The 25017-nt window shown below is 60.1% G+C and overlaps 1 protein-coding gene across 1 annotated transcript; it reads right to left on the reverse strand.

The window, feature by feature from the left end:
* Positions 1 to 44: 44 nt before the first annotated feature.
* On the reverse strand, positions 45 to 15865 carry NID2 (nidogen 2). The gene is made up of 22 exons (XM_027905167.1): positions 15677 to 15865; positions 14684 to 14992; positions 11084 to 11316; positions 10505 to 10887; positions 9661 to 9810; positions 9338 to 9583; positions 8732 to 8932; positions 8374 to 8592; positions 7573 to 7716; positions 7123 to 7251; positions 6890 to 7033; positions 6687 to 6806; positions 6357 to 6602; positions 5400 to 5636; positions 5034 to 5255; positions 4719 to 4888; positions 3467 to 3596; positions 3131 to 3302; positions 2461 to 2618; positions 1778 to 1901; positions 913 to 1025; positions 45 to 829 (listed from the first exon to the last, which is right to left on the reverse strand). The coding sequence occupies exons 1-22, from the start codon at positions 15863 to 15865 to the stop codon at positions 819 to 821; spliced, it is 4050 nt and encodes a 1349-aa protein (XP_027760968.1). The 3' UTR covers positions 45 to 818.
* Positions 15866 to 25017: the final 9152 nt, after the last annotated feature.

The following is a 25017-nucleotide window of genomic DNA, read 5'->3' on the forward strand; positions in this document are numbered from 1 at the left end:
CCACACACACACCCCTTGAAATATTTAAAAACTAAACCCAAAGGGAAACTTAAACCAACCTCTTTATTCAATTATTGAAGTAACCTAGAAAAAGTGAAGCATTACAAGGTAACTGGGTATTTCTGAACATGTATTGGTCTACACTGGGTAGGTCTATGAAGGCACTTGGAAGAACCAACAAGCATGAACAGATCAATTCTAGCATATTCTTCTAATATAAATACTAAAAGACATGCATTGAGGCAGTGGTGAAAACACAGAATCATCTTCTGGAAAAATCTTCAATGCCTTTGCCACGTCACATCCCTGTTCTGCACCTTTCTTTTTTTTTTTGGAGCACTCACAGTCTCTGTCTTCAGGGCTGGAGGTTATTTAGACCCAGCGTGGAGATAACTGCATCCAAAGCTTCCCATAGGCACTTAATTGGGGTTTTTTTTTTTGGATAAAAAGACCTGTTGGTCAGATTGTCGAAACCATTAAAAATTAATCCATTCTTCTTCCGTTAAAATAAAACATTTGAGTAAAAAAAAACCACCAAAAATCTTCTTGCATTACGCAAGAGTTCTAGTAATGGCCTGAGATGCCCAGGACCATTTTTTTTTTGGTAATATATCAATGTTTTCCACTTGGTAAAAAAAATACAGTAGTAAAGTCTTGAGGTATGACCATAAAAAAAAACAAACTTATTTGCAGGAAAGCAGGTTGCTTGGTTAGCCTTGGTTGAGGGCTTTTCCCCCCTTTCTCATGCAGGGACGGTTTTCTGGGTCTGAAGTTCTTCTGGGTGCAAAGATCGTTGATTTCCTTGGAATTGGGAGTTACTATTTCCTTGCTGTGGGGGGGAAATGGATAGTTTTAGTGTGTCAAACAGCCATCAGAGAGTCACAAGGAGGTGGGTTTCGGGGTGGGTTTTACCTCCAGGGCAGTAGGGATAAACTGCTGTTATTCCATAGAGGTGGGATCGCTGCTCTGGAAGATACTCGTCGGTGAAGGAGCCGGTGTCTTTATTCACAGCTATCACCCCATCCCTGGGGAAAAAAGGGGGAGAAGTGCTTTATTCATCTATAAAACTTGTTTTTTTCCGCCACCCCCTTCTATGTGCATTTAAGAACAGGGGCAGCTAAAAGTCTGAACACCTGCAGGACAAGTGGAAAAGAAATCTGCCCCATAAAACCTCCCTCCAGCTCATTCAGTGCATTTCTCTCCGGTGATGCAGCCGCAGAAAGAGCCTTCCAAGGAGAGATTATCTCCCTGAGAGTCTCCTCCAAGCGTGGCAAGCACTTAAGTGTTTGTTGTAATCTAAGATTTGATGGGAGTTTTGAGAGCTTCCAGCTGGAGTGGGAACTGAGGCGAGTTGCTGGTGCCGAGGCCTTTGGGTGTCGGGGCAGAGGGAACTCTGAGGACAGAATCTCTGCTTTGCCCTAATCTAGATTTGGAGACTTGGGCCAAGTTTTAGTTTAAAAAATAAAAAAGAAAAAAAAAAAAAGGAAACCACATCACTATTTCTGTCCCTCCCAGAGAGCTGGGGCTGTGTCCAAACAACTCTGTGCCGAGATTTACAAGCGGCTGTTGCTGAACCCACGTTCAGCTTTCTAGAGACCCACGAGAGCTCTGGTGGGGCCCCCAGGACTTGGGAGCAGGCTGGGGACAGCCTTTGCTTTCCCCCTCTGGCACAAAACCCCTCCAGGCTGCTCTCAGGGAGTCATGGAGGGTGGCTCCCAGCTGTTGGAGGGAGCTCAGCATTCCCAGCCACGCGGGGAGCGGCTTTTTCCCCCCTCACCGTCTCCAGTCCGTGTGGTAGAAGTGGTTGGCGTAGCTGATGATGCTGAAGGGGTAGTTGAGGTTGTTCTGGATGACACGCCGGCCTGTGCCGTCAGGGAATGTGCATTCCAGGTGCTTTGTGCCTGTTCAAACACAAGGCATTTATCATACCATAAAAAAACACCCCAGCAAATGCGTTCTTCGGATTTCATACAATCGTGGAATATGCTGAGCCGGAAGGGACCCATAAGGATCATCAGGTTCAGCTCCTGGTCTTCCACAGGACACCCCCAAAATCCCACCATGTGCCTGAGAACCTTGTCTAAACACTCCTTGGGCCCTGTCAGGCTTGGGGCTGTGCCCACTGCCCTGGGGAGGCTGTTCAGTGCCCAACCACCCTGTGGGTGAAAAACCTTTTCCTGATTTACTACATTTTAAAACAGCTTTTAAGCCTGAGGATTTAGAATCATAAAATCATTTGGGTTGGAGAAGCCCTCCAGGATCATCAGGTCCAATGTTCCCCCAGCACTGCCAAGGCCACCACTGCCCCATGTCCCAAAGTGTCACATCCACACGGCTTTTAAATCCCTCCACTTCCCTTGGCAGACTGTTCCCATGCCTGTTCCAAACCCTTTCCGTGAAAAAATTTCTCCCAACATCCAACCTTAACCTCCCCTGGCACAAGAGGGGAGCTCACCTTACCTGCATCTGCCCAACACAGCAGCTTGGAGAAGGGGTCAAACGTCAGGCCATTGGGCAAACCGATGTCTGTGTGCACCAGGACCCTCCTGTTGGCTCCGTTGACAGTGGAAGTTTCGATTTTGGGAGCTTCACGATTCCAGTCCGTCCAGTAAAGGTTCCTTGGGAAATAATGCACCAACAGGACACACAACAGTTAAGGAGTGGTAGGAGATTATCCCTTTGTTTGGTTCTTGTCAGGAGCAAGGCCTGTTTTTCCCCTTATCAGTGCCTGAAACATCTTCATTTGATTAGGAAAATATCCCTGAAAGCAAAGCAGAGCAATATCAAACATGTTTATGACCCAAACTGCAGCTCCCGGACGAGGGCGAGCCTTAGGAGTAGCACATTTTGTTATCCCAACAGCACCCTGGAGGCACAGCTTGTGTTTCCAAACGCCAGGAGCGTTTCAGAGCTTTCAAAAAACAACGTCCATCCCGATAATGAGACAGCAGCTTCAGCCAGATCCTGAGTGACTAAATAAAAGCGGGGCTGGGGAACAGAGCCAGCCCCTCCCGCGGGGTGTGCAGCGCGGGAGAGCTGCTCCCAGGGTTAGGATGGAGCCTTGGTGTGGCTCCATCTATCTGACCCTTGCACCTCGTGCCCGAATCCCTCAGGAGCCGCTGCTGCTCACCCTCGGACGGGGTCCACGGCGATGGCGCGGGGGTTGACGAGCTCGGTGTCGAAGAGCACGCGCCGCTCGGAGCCGTCCAGCCGCGCCCGCTCGATCCTGTCCAGCCCGCTGTCCGTCCAGAACATGGCCCGGCGCAGGTGGTCCACGGCCAGGCCCTCGGGGCTGATGAGTCCTGCCGGGGGATGGCCACGCTCAGCGGCTCGGGAGGTGCCGCTCCGGGATCCTTCAGAGCCCCCCTGGCCCGCCTGACCCGTGCGGATGGAGGAGCCCAAGGGACGGGACAGCCCCGCAGCTGTGACCTGCTGATGGGCAGGTGTCGCTGGGAGGGGGACACACCTGAGCTGATGATGGTCTCCGGCTCGGCCCCTGGCTCCAGGCTCGCCCGGCTGATGGTCCGTCCGGCCACATCCGTCCAGTAGACCATCTTCTCCCGGCAGTCATAGTCGATCCCCACCACGATGGAGCCCTGGCAAGGTTGGGAGAGGGACACGGGGTGAAATCCTGCCAGGAGGCTCGCTGAGCATCCTTATCCCACCTGCTGGCAGTGGGAGCTGCCCGGCGCACGCTGCAGGATGCAGCAGTAGGGAATGACGCTCGAATCCCATTTTTTCCAGCAAAACCCAACTCCGACGGGTTCCCACTGCACCCTCCCAGAGGAATGCTGCAGCAGAGGATTTTAGGCCAGCTGGTGCAGGCACACACCCACGGCCAGATGGATTTGAAGCCTTTTGCCTCGAGGAGAGGCTGCTCCAAGAGCGAAGCCAGCCCCAGGAATGACCTCCAGGATGGGGAGAGGGAATACTTGGCAAAGTGTTCAATTCCCTGGGGTGCAGGGAGGGTCGTGGCCCAGCTTTCAGCGTTCCTCCCCCTTGGTCTGGCCTGGCTGGAGATGCACATGGCCACATTCCAGGAGGAGTCCGAGGAAGGGAAAAGGCAAGGCTGCAGTAGAGCCGCGCAGCTGGAAGCCCAGGGCTGTGACCTACTTTGGGGAGCTCTGGAAGCACCCAGGATCCTTCTCTTCGTGGGCAGTCCCAGGTTTGGGACCTGTCACTGACCTGCCTTTCTGCTGTGGATGAGTGGAGGGAGAGGTGAGAACAATCCTCCTCCATAGAATCCCAGAAGGGGTTGGGTTGGAAGGGACTTTAAAGACCATCTTGTTGCAGCCCCTGCCATGGGCAGGGACACCTCCCACCAGCCCAGGTTGCTCCAAGCCCTGTTCAACCTGGCCTTGGACGCTTCCAGGGATCAGGGGCAGCCACAGCTTCTCTGGGCAACCTGTGCCAGGGCCTCCCCACCCTCACAGCCAAGAATTCCTTCCCAGTATTCCATCCAACCCTGCCTTCTGTCAGTGGGAAGCCATTCCCTCTTTTCCTGTCACTCCAGGCCTTTGTCAAAAGTGCCACCTCAGCACCAAAGCAGCACAGGCAATGTCCCCACAGAACAACCTTCAAGAGGTGATTCCCCCCCAAACCACAACAGCTCAGACAAGTCACCCAGGCAGGTGTAAAACTCAGAGCAGCAGCACCAACCATTCCCAAACTCCCTCTGGTATTCCCGCACCCCATCCCCATCCCCGGGGATACCGTACATGCAGGGAGAGCAGGGTCTTGGCCGCCTCCTTCTGCAGCCGCGTCCCGTTGAGCGGGAGGTACCCGATCTGCTGCCCCTGAGCGTAGAGCAGGAAGGTCCCCGTGGTCGGTGGGGACACGTCGGGCCGGGGCGAGGGCCGGACGGTGGGCGGCGCGACGCTGGGGAGACCTGTCACGGGAACAGCGGGAACAGGGAGAGGGGGAGATGGCTCAGGGAGAGGGAGAGATGGCTCAGGGAGAGCCAGCTCAGCTCCACACCTGTGTGGGAGCGAGCAGGAGGCAGCAGGGGCTGCTTTGGGGCGCTCAGCTCTTACATGGCGGGGTGGTGCCGGGCTCCGAGCGCGTGCCCTGGATCTCCCTGCCGCTCTCGTCCACGCACCAGCAGTACCCGCTGTCCCCGTGGCACTGCAGCGGGGTGAAGTGGCCCTGGGGGTCGCACTGGGGCACGTACTGGTCGCGGCGGGGGCTGCCCCCGTAGTGCTCCAGCAGGCTCTGCCGCCAGCGCTCGCACATGCTGGGCGGCCGCTCCGTGGGCTCTGGCATGGGGTGGGGAGAGCCAAAGTCACCCACCATGTGCAAGCTCAGGGGGGCTCAGAGCTTTGCCGCAGCCCTGGGTCCCCCTCTCCTTGCTGGGTGCCCCCTCCACGCTGAGGATGCTCTCCCCCCCTCCAGGCACTGACCTGGGTTCCCGCAGCGAGGCGGGGTGGTGCCCGGCGCCGTCCATGTGCCGGCGATCTCCTGCCCGGCAGCGTCCACGCACCAGCAGTGCCCGGTGCTGCCATGGCACTGCAGGGGCCGGTACCGACCCTCCTCGTCGCACTGGGGCACGTGGCCGTCGCCCACGGGCGAGGGTCCCGGTGGCACCTCCCGCGGGTACATCCGGGCGTGCTCGCAGGGCGTCAGCTGCTGGATGGACTCTGCTGGCAACAAATTCCCCCACTCTGGGATCAGGGGGTGCCACGCGGCTTCCCTGGACCCACTTGGCACCTGGGTTTGGTCACACTTCATCCCAGGCTGTAGGTGCACCCTTTGGGCTGGGGGGGCTGGGGCTGCCCCTCTCCGTCCCCCTCGACATCCCATGGCTGTCCCCTCCAGCACAGCTTGACACACGAGGTGTCCCAATGGCCAGTGTGCTGTAACCCTGTGGGTCAGGGTGCCCTAAACACCCAGGAGCCCCACAATGTGCCCAAGCAACCATTTGGCAGCGCCCTGACCCCAGGCCACAGTAGTGAAGCCTCGAGTTGGGTAGCTGGGCAGAGGGGCCCAGAGTCACAGAATTATTAGGATTGGAAGGGACCTCTGGAGATCATCCAGTCCAACCTCTCTGCCAAGGCAGGGTCACCTGGAGCAGGTGACACAGGTGGGTTTGGAATGTCTCCCGAGAGGGAAACTCCACGCCCTCCCTGGGCAGCCTGTTCCAGTGCTCTGTCACCCTCAGTGGAAAGTTATTCCTCGTGTTGGGGTGCTGGGTTTTAGACTGCTGCCATTTAGTTTGTGGGTCCCCTCTGCTGTGTCCCCATTGCCCCCACACTGCCGATGCCTGGGCCAAACTGGGATGCCACGGGGATGCCAGCCAGATGCCAAAGGACCCGACCCACCTCCCCTCTCCCCCCTGAGCACAGTGGAGTGCCACTGACCTGGGCTCCCGCAGCGAGGCGGGGTGGTGCCCGGCGCCGTCCGTGTGCCAGCGATCTCCTGCCCGGCAGCGTCCACGCACCAGCAGTGCCCGGTGCTGCCGTGGCACTGCAGGGGCCGGTACCGACCCTCCTCGTCGCACTGGGGCACGTGCCTGCCGCCCACGGGCGAGGGGCCCGGCGGCACCTCCCGCGGGTACATCTGCTCGTGCTGGCAGGGCGTCAGGCGCTGCGGGTTCCCCCCTGCCGCTGGGAAGCCAAAAAAACAGGAGAGTGAGGCCGGGGAAGCTGCCCCGGGGCGGAGAGGGCATGGAGGTGAGTGGGTACCCGTACCGTACGTGCACTGGAAGCCATCCCCCTCGTAGCCGGGCCGGCACCGGCAGGTGAAGGAGCCCGGCGTGTTGTAGCAGCCGGCGGCCGGGTGACACGGGTTTTCGGCACACTCATCCACATCTGCACACAGGGAAGACGGGATCAGCCGGGACGGGGCACCCTGGCGGCGTGGGAGCCCCGGGGTCCCTCCCACACCCACCTACCGGAGCAGTGGATGCCGTCGCCGGTGTATCCCGGGAGGCACTCGCAGCTGGCGCGGCCGTCGCCGCGGGACAGGCACCGCGCACGGCCCCCCGGCGCGCAGGGGTGCCGCCCGTCCTCGCAGGGGTCGCTCGCCGGGGCCAGCGCTGTGGGGACAGGTTGGGGGAATGATGATAGGGGCGCGTCTGCGGGGCACAGGAGTCGGGGAGACCCCACGCCGAGGGCTGGCACTTACGCACGCACGCCTGCCCGTCCCCCGCCGGCCGGTACCCGGCGCGGCACTCGCACCGGTGAGTGCCCGGCACGTTCAGGCACACGGTGAAGGGGCCGCACTGGCTCAGGCCCTCGGCGCACTCGTCCACGTCTAGAGGAAGGGGGAGATGGCAGGCACCCGTTTTTGGAGCCTGGCTGCTCCTGGTCTCGGGGCGGGTAATATCCTGCCCTGCACTGCCACGTCCTCCATCCCCACGATGCTCCTGGAGCACTTCCCCAGGGAACCCCAGCACGCTGCCTCAGTTTCCCCCCCACACACCCCTGGTGAAGCTCCGGGAGACCACAAGTGTTGCAATGCCATGGCACATCCCAGCATCCCAAATGCCCGTGGCCACCACCGTGGTGCCCGATGGGTGACGGGGTCCACCAGCCCCCCACCTCCAGTCCAGCGCCCGCTCCCAGCCCCGCTCACCTCGGCAGCCCCGTCCGTCTCTGCGGTACCCAGCTGGGCACTCACACGTGAACTCCATCCCTGCTCCGGGCTGGCAGCGCGCCGGTGCCTCGCAGCCGTGTGTGCCGTCGTGGCACGGGTTCACCCCGGGATTCCCGGTACCATCTGCGGACACAGAGGGGTGTTAGCGGGGAAGAAGAGGTGTAGGAGGCACAGGGAGTGACCCATTCCCACTCGTATCTGAGGTAGGCATCACTCGCAGCACCCACGCAGGGAACCACGGCCACACCACCCAGCACAACCCTGGATGCAAAACCCCACCATGGCAGGAGTGCTGAGGTTCAAACTGCTTGGGAAACACAATCACAGAATCACAGAATATGCTGAGCTGGAAGGGACCCACAAAGATCACCAAGTCCAAACCTCAGCCCTGCACAGGTCCATCCCCAAGAGTCGCACCCTGCGCCTGAGAGGATCATCCAAACCCTCCTGGAGCTCTGGCAGCCTTGGGGCCGTGCCCACTGCCCTGGGGAGCCTGTTCAGTGCCAACCACCCTCTGGGGGAAGGACCTTTTCCTGAGATCCAACCTACCCCTCCCCTGACACAACTTCAGGCCATCCCCTCCGCTCCTGCCACTGCTCACCACAGAGCAGAGGTCAGTGCCCACCCCTCCTCTTCCCCTCACGAGGAAGCTGTAACCGCAACGAGGCCCCCCTCTCTTTCAGGCAAAGCGACTGTGCCACACTTTGGGAGGGTGGGGCAGGAGAACCCGGCATCCCTCGGCTGGGGTGGGGGGGGGTTTCACCCCGGATTGGCACCTACCTTGTGCTGAGCCGACACGGGCGGCCAGGGCGTAGCGCAGGACGTGCTCCTGGCCGTCGTACAGGGCGAAGGCGCGCGCCACGCTGAGCTGCTGCCGCGCGGGCAGGCGGGAGTGGGAGCAGCCGGAGAAGGTGATGTTCTGCCGCAGGCGGTAGGACAAGGTCTGGTTGGCCGTTCCCGCGGCCACGACGTATTCCCGCTGGCCCGAGGACGTCACGGCTGCAAGAAGGCAAGGCAAGGAAAAAAAACCCCGTGGGGTGTGGGGAAAAGCGGCGTCGCTGTGTCACGGGTGCCTTCGGGGCACGCAGGGACGGCGTGCAAGAAACTGAGCCCGGGTGAAGATGAACTCAGGTCTTACCTGAGCTGGAGTAGTAGTAGAGTTCCTTGTAGGGGGTGATGTGGACAGTGACGTTCTCCGGGAGAAACGGCACCTCTCCCTGGATGTGCGTCTTGAGGCTCAAATAATTGTCCGGCCCCAGGCCCTCGGCTGTCTGAGTGACCTGGACTGTCTCCCCCCCGGGGTAGAAGGTCACCTCCAGGTTCTGGGTGAACTCAGCGCCTGGACAGGAAAAGGAAACAGGCATCATTTTAAGAGTTTTAGGATTTTTAGGGACTTACAACTCCAAGGCATCTCTCCCCACCCTTCCAGCACACCCACGAGGTGGAAGACCCGTACGAGCTGGATACCCCCACGTTGCTCTCCCTGCAGACACATGAACATCCACGACAGCTGTGCTGGCAAACTCACCCCAGAGATACCATTCCTATTCCACACCACCCCTCCAGGACCCCAAATGCATCTCCAGTGCATGCAGGGCTGAGTTCCCCACTGGCTGAGCCCAGCACCCCCAGCTCACTCCCCTCCTTCCCCCAGGTTTTAAAGGGCTCCAGGGCCTGGAGGAGGTCACTCTGCTCCCCCTGCCCATCACTCCCTCGGAGCCACGTCCCTCGGATCCCAGCTCACCGGTGATGCTGAAGCCGTTCTCGGAGCCGGGCTCCTCCAGGGCGAAGAGCCAGGCAAAGAGCCCCCCGACGGGCAGGAGGGGCAGGAGGGCGCGGGCGGCGGGCTGGGGCACCCCGCTGATGGCCGTGTAGGCCCTGCCGTCGCTGCCCACGATGTAGGCGTGCAGGTCCACGTCCTGGAAGCGCACGGACGCCCGTCCCACTGCCACGCTCCCGCTCACCTTCCCGTTGAGGCGATGCACGGCCCCTGGGCAGGGAGACGGGCACCCCTGGCAGCGGCCACCCAGGCAGGGGCCGCCCGTCCCCGCCGCCCGCCCCGCGTACCTTCGGGCAGGCACTGCCGCCCGTTGCCGTAGAAGGTGGCCCGGCAGTGGCAGCAGAAGCCGGTGGCGTAGTCGGTGCAGAAGGCGTGAGGGGAGCAGCTCCCGTGGTGCTGGGCACACGTCTCCTTGCTGGAGGCGCTGTAGGTGAACACTTGGGGGCAGGGGGAAAAGGGTAGGGGGCAAGGTGACGGAGCCACCCCTCGGAAGAATCACCTTCTCTGGTGGTGCTCCCGTTCCCGCCTGCCTTGCCCAGAAACACCGCCGGGACACAGGCCAGCTGGCAGTGGTTCCCAAGGAAGTCACCCAAGGGACGCAGGGAGGTGGTGGAGGGTTTGGAACCTGTTGCCTGATTTCAGGCGGATCTGACAGAGGGCAGGAGATCAAATTCCCGGGTATTTTTGGGAGACAGCCGGCTGGGGACGGGGCTTTGCCCCGCCAGGCACGTGCCACAGTGGCTCCACAGCTGGCTAGGTGGCGGGGAGGGCGGAAAGGCCAACCCTGCCCCTGTGCCAGGACCTGTCCCCTGAGCATCCCACCCCATAAGCTTCCCTACTTTTCCACTGGCAAACCCAGCAGGCAGGGGTGCGTGGCTCCAGCAGCCCCCTGGCAGCAGGATTTGGCTGGGGGGAGAGGAGCTGGAAGGGCAGCAGCTTTTGCAGGAGTGACTCCAGCCCACGCTCGCTCCAGCCCCGGCTGTTTGGGAAAGGGACGAACTTGCAGCGAGGGGCCTTTTTTAGGGGGCCACCCGCCACGAGCCATCCCTGTTCGGTCATCGTCCCCATTGGTCACTGCCCCCGCTGGGTAATTGTCCCCGCTGGGTCACTGGAGGGGCTGTGGCCGCTCACCATCGGGGTTGAAATGCACGTCCTCCTCCACGCCGACACCGTGCTGGCCGGAGCTGTAGGAGGAGGGGTTGGCGGAGTAGCTCTGCTGGGTGCTGCCATCCCTCTCAAGGTACAGCCAGCGGCCCCGCTCCTGGGTGTCCCTCCTCTCAGGGACAAAGCCCAGGAGCACTGGGGTGCGGGATCCGTGGCTGGGATGCTGCGCCGGCAGCTCCGTGGATGTGTGGTAGGCACGGCTGTCGAGCGTGCGGGCGTAGTCGGGATCAGGACGCACAGGGAGTCCCTGTGGCATTCCAGGACCAAGTCCCTCGCTGCCTCCTGGCTCCACGTGGTCCACACTGCCCACATGGAACACCCACACTCCAGGTATCCCTGTGTTGCTCTCCCTGCAGACACATGAACATCCATCAGAGTAAACCCACCCCAAAGTTGCTCCTGCTCCACACCACCCCTCTGGGACCCCAAATGCAGCACCACCAGCTCATTCCCCTCCTCCTTCCAACCTTTAAAAGGCTCCAGGGCAGGCAGAAGGCCATCCTGCTCCCTCTGCCCATCCCACAGAGCCCCCCTGGCACCGCTCACCGCTCCAGGTTCCTCAGAGCCTGCTCGCTGCTGGCCAGGCTGTGGAACAGCCCGTCCCTCTTCGGGTCGTCGCCGTCCCCCCAGCTGAAGCCCACCCTGGCTGGCAGCTCCAGCTGGACGTTGTAGGACTCCTTGGGCCGCGTCCCCAGGAACTGGAGGCCGCCGTGGGGGTAGAGGAAGATGGTGTAGGTGTCCTCGTCGCTGTAGGCTATGACTGTCTGGAAGGTGTTGAGCTGCCAAAAGGGAGGGAGGGACAGACGGATGTCACGGAAGGGTAAGAAGACCCAAGTGCAGGACAGATGGGATGGAGACCAAGGGTGTGACAGGCAACTCCACACACACCAGAGTGCACCCTGAAAGAGCTCTCCATTAGAGAGCACGTCTGTGGAACCAGGCTGGAAGAGCTGGGATTGTTCAGCCTGGAAAAGAGAAGGCTCCAGGGAGACCTCAGAGACCCCCTTCCAGTGCCTGAAGGGGTTCCAGGAGAGCTGGAGAGGGGTTGGGGACAAGGGACTGGAGGGACAGGACAAAGAGGAATGTCTTTCCACTGACAGAGGGCAGGGTGAGATGGGATACTGGGGAGAAATTTTTCCCTGTGGGGGTGGTGAGACCCTGGCACAGGTTGCCCAGAGAAGCTGTGGCTGCCCCTGGATCCCTGGAGGTGTTCAAGGCCAGGTTGTATGAGGCTTGGAGCAAACTGGGCTAGTGGAAGGTGTCCCTGCCCACAGCAGGGGGTTGGAATGAGATGATCTTTAAGGTCCCTTCCAACCCAAACCATCCTTTGATCACTCCTGCTCATGCACAGCCAGAGCCCAAGTGCAACATCCTGAGAAGATGCTCAACATCCTCACAGGATCCCATGGCACAACCAGGCCACCCCCTCCACGCAGGGGTGTCCCTTGGAGTTGTCACACAGGGAGGTGACAGCCCTGGAGCATTCCTGGCCATGCAACCCCTGCACTGGGCTGGTACTGCCGCCTGCGAGCCCCTCACTGCTGTTTCCCTCCCCCTGACACCAGCAGCACCAAAGGAAAACCCGCACCCCCCCGCTCCTCCCGGAGAACAATTTTAGCCTGGTTTCCTCCGGAAAAAACACGCCTGTGCTCCCGGCTTCCCCACACCCATACATCCCGCTATAGGCACGCTGGCCGCCTGCCCTGCCAGCCCTGCGAGCCCTGGGGCCGCGCCAGGGAGCGGGATCACGGCAACAACCCACGGACGGGGAGCCCGCGGAGCCAGCCCAGCCCAGTCCAGCCCAGCCCTCCGGAGCAGCACTCAGGGAACGGCGCCCGAGCGAAGGAAAAATGATTTAACTCCCGGTTCCCCCCTCCCCGGAGCAGTGGGAGGGAGGGGAGTGAGGGGGCTCCCCCCGCGCCGTCCCCGCAGCGCCAGCCCCGATTTTGGGGTCCCCGGGGCATCGCGAGGTTTCCCGGCAGCCCCGCGGGACATAAAGAGCCTTGTTGTGCACGTCGCACACTCGGGCATTCAGAGACCCCGAAAAGGCGGCCAAAACGCTGGGAAGAGGGGGGAGGAATAACCCCCTCAAACACACACACACACACACACACAGAGCCGGGGTTGGATTCCTCCCCCACGCAGCCGAATCACGGCAGCAGCTGCAGGGCTCGTTTCACCCTGTGGTGGGTGGCGAGGGGGGACGCGGTGGGTGACATCGATGTGCTGGCACGGGGGGGTGGAGGGAAGGAGCGTGTGGGGAGGGGAAGCCCCCGGCTGCTCCCGGCAAAGAGCTACAAAAGGGCAAATTCCAGCCCAAAAGGGCAAGTCTTGCCCCTGCAGAAGCGGGATCAGCTCTCGTCCCGCTCTGCAGCCCGGGAAGGCGTCGCTGCAGGGACTAGGAGCGTGTCCCAAGGAGCTGGAGGGGACAGGGCGCTGCCACAGAGCTGCCAGACCCCCCACCTAGGCAGGACCCCCTCAGCAGGGGGTGCCCTACACCCCCACCTTAACCCAGGTTTCTGCTTTTGAGGTTCAAAGAGGATGAGCTGCGACTTTCCAAAGCAGGGGGGAAAGGCTTCCGAGTCAATCCTGGTTCCAAACAGCGATTGGAAGCAGGGAGGGCAGCGTTTCCACAAGTGCCACATTTGGTCAGAAAAAAAAAAAAAAAAGTGGCGTCTGGGGAGGTTTTTCAGCAGTTTTGGCTAAGGGGGAGCTCAGCAAAGCACAGGCAGAACCTGCACTTCAGCGAGTCTCGAATGAAGCTTTCCCCGGGAGCTGCTCGTTTCCAAACGAGACCAGTTTCATTTTAAAACCTGATCCGACTTCTCGGAGAGGGAAAAAAAAATCCCCAAAACAACAATTGGGAAGAGAAAATAAGAGGAGGCTGCATTTTCGATGGCCGGGAGGTCACTGTGAGGCCCCTGATGGCATCTCTTCAGCTGTTTTCCCAAGTTTTAAATTAGAGGAAAAAATGTGCCTTGTTTCCTTCCAAACCTCGGTTCTTCCCCTGCTTGGCTTCTCTCTCGGCAACCCGCTCCTGAAGGGCCCTGGAGTGGGGGAACAGACGATAGGGATGGCTCCTGGTGGTCCACGGGGACCTGGTGGCTGCTGATGGGCTTTGGGATCGGCCCACCCCACCACGGCGAGAGCCCGTCACCCATCGCACAGCCCTGGGTGTCCATCACCACTTTTCCTCTTGCAGCTCATCATATCCAGCTCGTTCCAAGGAGTCCATCCTGCTGGCAGAGCGTCACTGTCACCTCCTCAGCACGTCATCAGCCCGGTGGGACACCTCATGTCCCGGCGTTTTCGGGGAAAGGCAGCGCTGTGGGTCCACCCACGCAGGAGCCTTATCAGCCCCGTGGGTGGAGAGCACAGGTCACCTCCCCTCGACCTGGCAGACCACCTATGAGCTTGTTTTCCAGGCACAAAATCAACCCGTGGTGGAAACTCTGAAGCCAGTTCCTCGCCAGCAGCACAATCAGCACAGGGGCAGAAGGAAGGACCAGCCCCGAGCCACTGGCAAAGGTCAGGAGCACCATGGAGCTGAGCCATGGCTTGTCCCAGTTGCCCCTGCAAATCCAGAGCCACCAGCACTGGAGAGCTTTGCCTGAACAGAATCATTGAATCCTGGAATGGTTTGGGTTGGAAGGGACTTTAGGGATCATCTCATTCCAACCCCCTGCCATGGGCAGGGACATCTTCCACTAGCCCAGTTTGCTCCAAGCCTCATACAACCTGGCCTTGAACACCTCCAGGGATCCAGGGGCAGCCACAGCTTCTCTGGGCAACCTGTGCCAGGGCCTCACCATCCTCACAGCCAAGAATTTCTTTCCAACATCTAATCCAATCAATTTGAAGTCAGTCCCCCTCGTCCTGTCACTCCATGCCCTTGTATGAGCACCTTGAACCACAGAGCTGAAGGCAACCCCTAAACCTCTCCTGCCCACCAGCAAAGCCAACAGTGCCACAGCTCTCAGCAGAGAGGAAAAGCCCCTTCTTCCCCTGGTGCTCACCCAAGGACGGACGGATGGATGGACCCACAACCCAGAAAGAAGAGACAGAGCATTTTGGGTGCTACACGAGGAAGATTCATCCTCCCATGACATGCAGGGCGGGAATCCAAGCTCAGCCCCTTGGCCTCACCTTTGTGGAGGGCTCGGTGTCCTGGGAGAGCTCCTGGTAAGCACCCACATCCTCCCAGGTGGCAATGAAGGCATTGGTGGGCACGAAGGAGCCGGCAGTGCGGGGGAACCCAGCCTGGATGTATCCCACAGCCTGGTCCAGCACGTCCGGAGAGTCATCTTGCCGGTAGTAGATGTTCCCTCTGTCCCCGGAGGTGTCGAGGTCGGCCAGGAAGGGAGCGATGACGGGGAAGTCTGTGGGGAAATCGTCATCCACGTACTGGGTCTCCCTGGGGAAATCCTGGGTGGAGATGACCCCGTTGGTCCCCACCTGCAGGGAGAGCGGGGTAGGGTGCTCAGGGGCTGCAGAGGTGTCAACCACACCCGGTCCCCCCCGCCGTGTCTCCCCCCCCCCCCTCGCTCCTAGGGTGGAGTGAGAGCCCTGAGGCCGCGTGGCCCCATCCGGCCACGGGGAGAAAACAAAGACCTCGGGCTTCTCCGTCCCCCAGGGAGCTGCAGCTCGGGGGCCATCCCAGCTGCAGCCGCTGCTGGCAGGAACAGCTGCGAAGGAGAAAGCCCTCTTGTTCCTCCGCAGCCGGAGGAGACACCGGGAAGGGGGCAAATGGATGGAGGAAAGGGGTGGGTGGAGAAGAGACACGTGCGGTGGGACAGCAAAGGCGCACGTGGAGGGGCAGGGTTGGGGGGGGGAAGGAGGAAGAGGAGTAAAGGCTGGGGAGGAAGGGGGTGAGTGGGAAGCGGGATGGAAAGACGGAGGAGTGAAAAGCCAGGAGGAAGGAGGGATGGTGGGACAGAGGGATGGAGAGTTGGAAGACGGAGAGACACGGAGGGATGGAGGGAGAAAGGGATAGAGTGTGGAGAGGCGGTGAAGAGGGAAGATGGAGGGACAGAGGGAGATGATGGAGAGGAGGAAGGGGAGGCTGGGAGGAAGGGTGGTCGGGGGGAAGGAGGGCAGGGTAGGGGAGGCGAGCGGGGAGCGGGGCCAGCCGGGACTCACGTAGAGGCGGCGGGCGGTGCGACCGTAGAGGCGCAGGGCGCGGCGGAGCGGCACCGCGGGCGAGCTCTCGTCATCCCCGGGCCGGAGCCGGGCATCGCCGCGGGCCGGGCCGTGCGGGAGCAGCCCCGGGCGGGGCAGGGCTGCCCCCACCGCCAGCACCGCCGCCAGCACCGCCGCCACCGCCCGCATCCCGCCGCCGGCCCGCGGGACCTTCCCCCCGACGGGGCGAACCGGAGCGCAGGGACGGAGCGGAGCGGGACGGACCCAGCGGGGCAGCCCCGGCCCGGCGGAGGGAACCGGAGCCGGCGGGGCGTGGCCCGCGAGAGGTGTGGCCAAGCCTCGGCCGTGCCGCCATTGGACCCCCTGGCTCCGGCCCCGACCAATCGGGTCTCACCCCAAAATCCGTCCCGGGTCGCTGCCCGCCCCCCCCACCGCATCCCCCTCGTCCTCCGGGCCGGTACAGGCACCCCGGGGGGAACGGGGTACCACCGGGTACCCAGAGGGGGCATCCCGGGAGGGCATCCATGGGAAGTCTCCTCCTGGGGAAGGAGAGTGGGATCCCCTCTTTCTCACCCCGGAGCCCCGCGCCCCCCGCCTCGCTGCAACGCCCCCGGGGCCGGGCCCGCATCCAGCCGGGTCGAGGCCGGGGCCGGGGCCGTGGCGTGGGCGGGAGGCGCTGGCCGCTCCCCGCTCGCTCCCTCGGATCCCTCTCCCTGAAGCCGGGAAGAAACGTGACTCCTCATCCCCAGGGGACACGCGGGGGGGAGGACAGGGACAGCCACCGGCCAAAATGTGTCGTGCAGCTCCACTGGCAAGCCGTCAGCGAGAGGCCCCCCACGCACGCAGGGCCGGGCGCGGAGTCACCGCTGTTTATCCTTTCTCAATCCCGTCATCCATCATCCCCTCCCGGAGAGGTCTGGAGTGACCAGCGGGTCCAAGGAGGGGCTCCCCGCCTTTGGTTTGGGGTGCTGGGGCGGGAGCACCCACAGCGGTGGAGGAAAGGACGAGCTCAAAGCCCAGGCAGCTGGTCTCAATGAGTGATCCTGGAAATCCGGGCTGGGAGCAGCCAACAGCTCGGCTCCAGCTTCCTGGAGCGTTTCCCACTTCCCTGGCCTGGAGTATCGCATCTGTCCCGAGACGTATACATGCCCGAGGAATGCCAGATAACAAGGAGAGAAGTGTCAAACCCCTGTGGGCTGTCGAGAGAAATAAATCAGGGACACATTCATGGCATTCCCAACAGGAATTCTCACATGGGAAGCAGCTGGACACCCTCCACCCCGTCTATTGCAGCGACAGGGATTTATCACTCTGTCTCCTTATCCCCTCCATCCCGGGCAGTGTGCAATCCACTGCATCCCGGTCATCCTGGAAAGCAGCTGCCAGCCACGCCGGGACCAAGCTGGTTGGAAGGCCGGCTGTCCCAGGGAATGTGACCGTGGGGGTCACATCCAGAGAGGCTGCTGCCCTCTTGGCTGCAGGCAGCTGGCCGGCTCCAGCCCTTGGAAGGAGTCGCTCCGCCTGGCCATGGAAAACCATTAGGGCTTCGAGTGGGGTCCAGGCCAGCTGGACACAATCCCCAGCCTTCCAGGAGTTCCCCGTGCCAAAAAGTGGCTTTTCTTTGAAGCTCAAACACCTCCCAAGGCTCTCCGGGGAAACTGGGAGACGTGAGGGGCCGGCAGCCCCTCTGCCTGGTGAAACCCCAGCTGGGATGTCCCTCTCATGGGGGATAGTGGCATTTGGTGGCACCCTGGAGGTGGCAACGGGCAGAGGGAGCAGGAGAGAAGGCGGAGAAAGGGAGGATAACCTTGTTGCCCCAAGGGATGTTTGGGGGCTGTTGAAAATACAGACCATGGGCCCTGAGGATCCTCTGCCAATGGGAAGGAGGAGCTGCCAGGCTTTCTGCAGTCTTAAGGATAAAGTGCCTTTATCCTTAAAAAATGCCTTTTCCCAACTTCCTGAGCCAAACTGGCACCAGTCAGTTAAAAAAGAGGCATCTGGGAAGAGCTGGAGTCGTGCCCTGGCACGGGCATCCCTGTGGCTTTGGGAGCAGCTGGGAGCCTTGGTGGGAATGGGGATGGAATCAGGGAGGGGGACAGGGATGAGGAAGAGGAAGAGCATAAGAATGGGGGGGAGGATAAGGACCATGATGTGGATGCGGTCAGGGATGATGATGGGAATGGGGATTGGGATAGACAGGGATTGGGATGGGGATGATCATGAAGATGGGGACAACAGTGAGGATGGGTATAGGGATGAAGATGGGGAAAGGGGCAAGGATGGGGATGGGGATATGGATGGGCATGGGAATAGTTGTAGAGATAGGGATGGGAATGAGGATGAGGATGAAGATGAGGATGGGTACAGGGATATCTGTGGGGACAGGGACAGCCTGTTCTCACCCACACCATGTGCTGGGAAAGGAGGTGCTTGCAGGGACTGATCCCTGTAATCACTTCCATGTGCCTTGGCAGAGCCTTTGGCTGCAGGGTTCATCCCTTCCCACAGCTTGGGCATTAGAAAAAAAAAAATCAATAGGCATTTACTGGGCAGCATTTTGGGCTGAAACAGATGTGCTGAATTTGGAGGAGATGGAGGATGTTCTGTGGGATGGGGCTGGGGGTGGATCTGGCCTGACCCAGAAGACACCACCCTCCCACCCCCCCCACCCCGGACACTCCCAGCTCTCTCTGCTAAAAAGGGAAAACCAGGACAAACCACTCGTCATGCTCCTGCCAGATGTGGCTGCCGGGGAGCGGAGGGGCCGGCACCTCCCTGCCCTGCTGAAGGTTCGTCCTCACCCTGGGCTCCCAGCGAGGACGAGGAAGGGCAGAGAAATCCCTGATGCAGAGGTCGCTCCAGGCAGGAAATCCCGGCAGCCTCTTCCCCAAGCCTGGCAGCCCCGGGATCGCTGAGCTGCGGCCGGCAGAGATAAGGGAAGCAGCAGGAAACCTGGATCTCTCCTGGGGCAGCCGGCAAAGGAAGAGTGATTCCCGGTGAGGGGAGCGGGGCTGGGGAGTGCAGCAGCAAGCAAAGGCTCACAGGATGCACCGGGGCAGTCCGGCGTTTCGGGATGTTTGGGGAGGAGCAGGGCGGGGATGGGAGCAGGGCTCTGTCGGCTCAGTGTCCCGTTGCCAGCTGGGTTAGTGGGTCACAGTAATAATGCCCTTGGAGCATTTCTCCTCTTGGATGCTGGAAACCAGTCCTGCTCGAGGTCAGGCTGTTTGGCAGGAAGGGCCACAAACCAGCGCTTTGAACACCCCCCTGGTCCTGGCAGGAAAGGGCTCTCACGGAGCACCCCTGAGCTCCCTGGATCAGCACACAAAAGTTTTGGCTTCACGGCCTAAGAAAGAGAGATGTCTGTGGGGTTCCCCCTCATAGAATCAGGGATTTGCTTAGGTTGGAAAAACCCTCTGAGATCATCCAGTCCAACCATTCCCCCAGCACTGCCAAGGCCTCCACTGCCCCACAACCCCAAGTGCCACATCCACAGTGCTTTTAAATCCCTCCAGGGACAGAAACTCCTCCACTGCCCTGGGCAGCTGTGCCAGGGCTGGATAACCCTTTCCAGGAAGAAATTTTCCCTAATATCCCATGTAAACCTCCTCTGGCACAACTTGAGGCCTCTTCCTCTCACGCACTTGTTACCGAGGAGAAGATCCCAACTCCCACCTGGCTATGGCCTCCTGTTGAGGAGCTGTAGAAAGAAAATCCCTCCATCCTTAATAACTGGAATCTGTCGGACAGATTCAGCCCAACCTGACAGCAGCATCTCTGAGAATCTCTAAAACCAGACAAAACAAAGAGAGACCCCATTAAGTGCTCCCTTGCCCCAGAAGTTGGGCACAGCCTTCAACTCGAGCTCAACCCTCACGAGCCATCTGAGAATCCACAGTTGGTGGTGCACGGCTTCCCAACAGCAGGAACAACCTCTGCATTGTGTCAGGGACAAAGGGGGAATCACTGGGTGGTCGAGCCCCTCCCGTGGGGTGGCTCTGCTTCCCCTCTGGCCGTGTCGAGGGATCTCTCCTGCTGATTCCATCCCTGGCTCCTGGCTGGGCTCACTGCCTTCCCTGCGGCTGTTTCCTTTCCTGTCAGCATCCCTCCAGGCGCTGACAGCAGGGAAGCTGTGGCAGCAGGGCAGATTCCCACCCAGCTCTCCACATCTCCATTTTTGGGAACGGTTCTCATTAAGTTTGGTCTCGATTCCTTGACTCAGCTTCGCTTCGTGACTCACCATTTTTTCCCCTCCAGCCCACTGCAGGGACACCCTTCCTGGGGGGTCCAGGGATGGACCAGGAGGCACATCAGGACTTGCTGAGGTGCATCCTCAGGGACATCCACCCCTGCTGCAGGTGATTTCCATACACAGGCTCCATCCCACACGCTCCAGCTGCCACCCAGTGCAGATCTTTCTGCTCGGGGTATCAGAGATGTTCTGGGAGAGAGGTTGTACTTACGGAGAGCTAAGAAGATGGAGTGTGGACCACATGTGAGTCCACAGTGTGGAAAGCCAAGGTTTTGATAGAAAGAGGAGGGTTTCTTGGCCCTGGGCACTTTGGACAGAGAAGAAACACGGGAAAGTGTTTCAGTGCATGGAGAGAAGGAAGACCAGGCTGGATTTGGCTTGGAGCAACCTGTTTTAGTGGAAGGTGTCCCTGCCCAAGGCAGGGGTTTGGAATGGGATGAGCTTTAAGGTCCTTTCCAACTCAAACCATTCTGGGACTCTACAAATTAAAGCTGCTGAGTCCTCCCAGCTGAAAAGTGGAGCTCGGATCTCCCAGCACCCCGGGGAGCTGAAGACTCACGGGACGGAAACGCCGCTCCCACATGGAAAAGCTTTCTGAGACATCTGAGCCGCAGCCCAAAGGATTGCTCCAGGTTTCAGAATGCATTTTAAGACATAAAGGTAAAGAAAAGAAGTTGTGTTTTTTTTTTTTTTGTTTTTTTTTTTTTAAATCTCTGGGGCTCTCCTTCCTTCCTTCCTCTCTCTAAATATTGCTGCAAACTGTTTTTGCTACGGCAGCTGCCGGATGAGCCGGCGGATCCCCGGGAGCCCCCCGCGCTGCCGGTGTTCCAGGAGCTCAGCACACAGCTCACAACTGTGCCTGACACTGACTGATTCCTGCTCCCTGTTTCCCCCCAGGATTAGCCACAAGCTCCATATTTGGTCCAGGCTCCAGCAAATTCCCTGGCAGAGGGGATTTCGTCTGCCAGGCAGAGCAGCCCAGAGGGGTTTGTGCTGGGGCTGGGAACGTCCCTCCATCAGGAGGGAGTGGATTCATGGCAAAGATAACATCAGCCCAGGTCCTGTGTTTCCAGGAGTCCTGTGTTTTTCCCTGCAGCACAAAGCACAGCAGACACAGATTGCCTGGCCCCACCACTCATGATAGCACAGAAAAACAGAATTACCTGAGCTGGAAGGGATGCAAGGATCATCCAGCCCAACTGCTGGCTCTGCACAGGACACCCCAACAATCCCACCCTGTCCCTGAGAGCCTTGTCCAAACACACCTTGAGCTCTGGGAGCCTTGAGGCTGTGACCACATCCATGGAGAACCTGTTGCAATGCCTGGGGAAAGAACCTTTTCCTAATATCCAACCTAAACGGCTCCTGACACAGGTCCAATCCTGCCCCATCCCAGGGCTCTGATCCCAACACACCCTGGGCTGAGCTGCTGCAGCTTTGAGGCTCTTCCCTGGATGTTTATATCCTGAATTAAGAGCTTGCTGCAGGATTAGGCTTTATTTGCTGCATGGATTAGGTACCCCTGAAATCTGCCCAGCCTATCTTCATCCTGGAGTGGGCAGGGAGTCAGAGAATCCCAGAATAGTTTGGGTTGGAAGGGACCTTAAAGCCCATCTAATTCCACCTCCTGCCATGGGCAGGAACACTTTCCACTTGATCAGCTCCCAGGGGAGCTGGTACCCCATGGCTTGCCCTGGGAGCACCATCAGGAATGAGGTTCAGCCCTTCCTATGCCTCTAACAAATCCCAGGCTCTCCCCAAAAACCTCTTTCCAGCTCATCTCTCTCCTCGCCCGACCTCCCTGGGCCTCCAGCCCTGACCCCTGCAGCCCCCGAGTGCTCCGGGGTGACTAATCCCAGCAATTAGCCTCGTTCGCTGCTTTATCTGCTTCCTGCCTTTGTCTCCCACTGACAGCCTCCCCGAGCAAACATGCTTTCCAGCCGCATTTTCCAGGCTCCGGCTCTCCTGCCAGCCTTTGTCCCGCGGAGCCTCTCCGGGCCGGGTGAAGAGGTTATTCTCCCCCGACACGTGTCCCTTCCATCTGCCGTGACCAAAATCCAGCCCCCCCAGCAGTGCCGAGGTCGTCCGCTCCCCCCTCCTCCCCGGCAGAGGAGGGAGCAGCTCCCGCTGGAGGCGGGAGGATTTGTTCTTTAAATTGAAGACGGATGCAGCCCCGGCGGTGTTCCATGCTGAAAGGGATTTTAGGGCTGAGCGATCCGGCTAAATGGGGACAAGAGGGCTCGGGCTAGTTGGAAAATTCAATGGGAAACAGCAAAACACATGGGCAGCACATCTGGGAGCAGCCTCCTCCGCCCAGGCCGGGGTCTGCGGACCCACGGAGGTTCAGAGGGTTGTAAGTCCTCATACATGTGGGCTTCACCAGCCTGAAGCAACGAGCCAGCCTGCTTGCATTTAATTACTGTCATTTTTCATGCTGTGTTATTTAATTTTTTTAGTTCAGGATCCTTCTCCTGTTCAAGTGAGCTTCAACTACTCCTGGGATTTTTTGCCATGTAGTGAGGAAGGAAGAAGGAAGAGGGAAGGAAAGAAGGCAAGAAGGATCACAGAACCCCAAAAAGGGTCTGGGTTAGAAGGGATCTTAAAGCTCATCCAGTTCCAACCTCTGCCATGTGCAGGGACACCTTCCACTAGCCCAGGTTGCTCCAAACCCCATCCAACCTGGTCTGCAACACTTCCAGGGATGGGGCAGCCACAACTTCTCTGGGCAACCCCTGCCAGGGCCTCACCACCCTCATGGCCAACAATTCCTTCCCAATATCTCATCTAACCCTGCCCTCTGTCAGTGGGAAGACATTCCCCCTTGTCCCCAGTCCCTCTCCAGCTCTCCTGGAGCCCCTTTAGGCCCTGCAAGGGGCTCTCAGGTCTCTTCCTGATCCTTCTCTTCTCCAGATGAACCCCCCCAGCTCTCCCAGCCTGGCTCCAGAGCAGAGGGGCTCCAGCCCTTGGAGCATCTCCATGGCCTTCTCTGGACTTGCTCCAACAGCTCCACATCCTTCTGCTGTTCCCCAGAGCTGGAGGCAGCTCTACAGGGAGGGGTCTCACCAGAGCAGAGAGGGAAGAAAAAGAAGAGGGAAAGAAGGAGAGGAGGGAAGCCAAGGAGCTGCGGCTACGGGACAAATCGGGCAGCACTCGGCAGCGCTGCCGGGCGGGGAAGGATGCGATGGAGTGGGGATGGATGGGGCGGGGAGTGGGGCCGGTCCCGCGTCCCGGCGATTCCAGCGATCCAGGCTGGCCGCTGCCGCCGCCTGCCGCCCGCGCGGGGCTGCGCACCGGGACAGGTAACTACGGACCAGCGGGACCCCTCCCTGTGCCCCCGCACCCCCCCGGTGGCCCCTGCTCCCACCCACGGGTGGCACAGCCCGGCACCCACAGGTGACGATCAGAGACAGCCCAGACACGCACACACCTGAAACCTCACACATGCACAGGTGTCTCCCTTTCCTTTCCCTTTTCCACTTTCCTTCTTTCTTTCTTTTTCTCTTCTTTCTTCTTTCTTTTCCCCTTTCCTTTCCCGAAATTTTCTTTCATTTCCTTTCCTGAAACTTCCTTTCCTGAAACTTCCTTTCCTTCTTTCCTTCCCTCTCCCCCTTCAACCCACGCTTCCTCACCATCCCAGGGGTGATCCCCTCCTGCTCTCCCTCCAAGTGCCCTGATCCCAGACCCTCTCCCGCACCTCCCTGCACCCACTGGCACCCTCCCGACTCCCACCCGTGCCCGGATCCCGCCGCGGGTGCTGCAGCCGCCCCGTGACTCTCCCTTGGTTGCGCTGGAAACGCCACCGAGCCCCAAACACTTTCCTTGCCCGTTCCGATCATCCCACAGCTGGGACAACCCCTGCTCCGCGCAGGGCTTGTGCAACTGGGGAAGAGTTGCTCCATAGCCCCATTCCTGCCCAAAGCCTTCCCACCCCCGGGGCTGCTTTCTTTCCCGTTGTTTTCCTCCCCCTGGCAGACCTGGCAGGATTGCAGCCCCCCAAAACACAGCGGGAGGAGGTGGCTGCAGCCCCTGGATCCCCCATGGGATGAGCCCGCGGCTCTCAGCAGAATTCCCGGCTTCCCAGGGCTGTTTTCTCCTCTGGGACGAGCCCGCTGCAACAGCACAGCTGGAAGCAATCGGCAGGATTTCACCCGGTGACTCAGAGCGGGTCTGTTGTCTTCCCAAATCCGAGGGACCGAGCAGCCCCCCAGAACTCCCCTCTCCTGGGGACACTGTGACAGTCAGGATGGAGGCACACGGAAGCCAGACCTGCCCCTATCTGTCAGTTTAAATCAGGGTGTTTGGGTGTGTTTAAGATGCCAAGTGCACCTTCCCAGCAGAGAAATCCCACAGTTCTCTGAGGAAAAACTCCGGGGTATCACCACCGTGCGGGTTCCCCATCCCCGTGTTCCGATCCCAGGACACGGGACCCTGGGCGCCTCCCCAACCTGTCAGTGCATCATTTGGACAACGGGAACACCCACCCGCCCACGCCGGGGAGCTGCGAATCCCCAAATCCCGCCGCCTGGAAAGAGTGGGTGTTTAGTCTGGGGAAACCGGAGCTGGGCAAGACGTGTGGGAAAGGACACTGCGGAGGGGAAGGCGATGCTCTGGTGCCCGGGAATAGAAAGGCTGGGATGAGTGAGGAACCACCAGCCGGTGTTAATCCAGTGCTCCCGAGGAGGGAAGAGGTTGGCTCCTCTCCGCAGGACTCTCTCCCAGCCTTGTTTGCTCCGCATGCGAATATCCAGGAGGAGCTGCCAAAGCCGCCGCTCCCGGCCAGCCGAGTCCCTCCATCCGGCTCCGGCCGCTGCCAAAACCCTCCGCGTCTAACGAGCTCTAAATTAGGTTATTCAGACACTGCCACAAACACTTCCAAAGGGAGCGCTGAGCCGGAGGAAAGGCGAGAAAATCCCAGTGCGGCCGCCGCGGGCTGTGCCGCCGACCAAGAGCAGGCGGACGCGGCTCCTCCCGGCAGCAGCGGCTCTTTGGGAAAAGCCTGGCTTGGCAATAACGGGAGAAAGCGGTGGGGCAGGCACCTACTCTCCACCCCGAGGAGAAGCCGTAGGGAGCCAGCAAGAGTTTTGGAAAAAAA

This window comes from Empidonax traillii, unplaced genomic scaffold (genome assembly GCF_003031625.1).
Source record: "Empidonax traillii isolate 1590-97213 ecotype Southwest subspecies unplaced genomic scaffold, ASM303162v1 scaffold1128:size488575, whole genome shotgun sequence".
Classification (NCBI taxonomy): Eukaryota; Metazoa; Chordata; class Aves; order Passeriformes; family Tyrannidae; genus Empidonax; species Empidonax traillii.

What these genes read in the sequence shown, in the direction of transcription:
- NID2 (XM_027905167.1), bottom strand. Translation starts at nt 15,865, where the DNA reads ATGCGGGCGGTGGCGGCGGTGCTGGCGGCGGTGCTGGCGGTGGGGGCA. An exon ending in GGACGGGCAGGCGTGCGTGC is followed by an intron (nt 7,034 to 7,122) that starts GTAAGTGCCAGC and finishes CTGTCCCCACAG; the next exon opens with CGCTGGCCCCGGCGAGCGAC. An exon ending in GCCCGGCACCACCCCGCCAT is followed by an intron (nt 4,889 to 5,033) that starts GTAAGAGCTGAG and finishes TTCCCGTGACAG; the next exon opens with GTCTCCCCAGCGTCGCGCCG.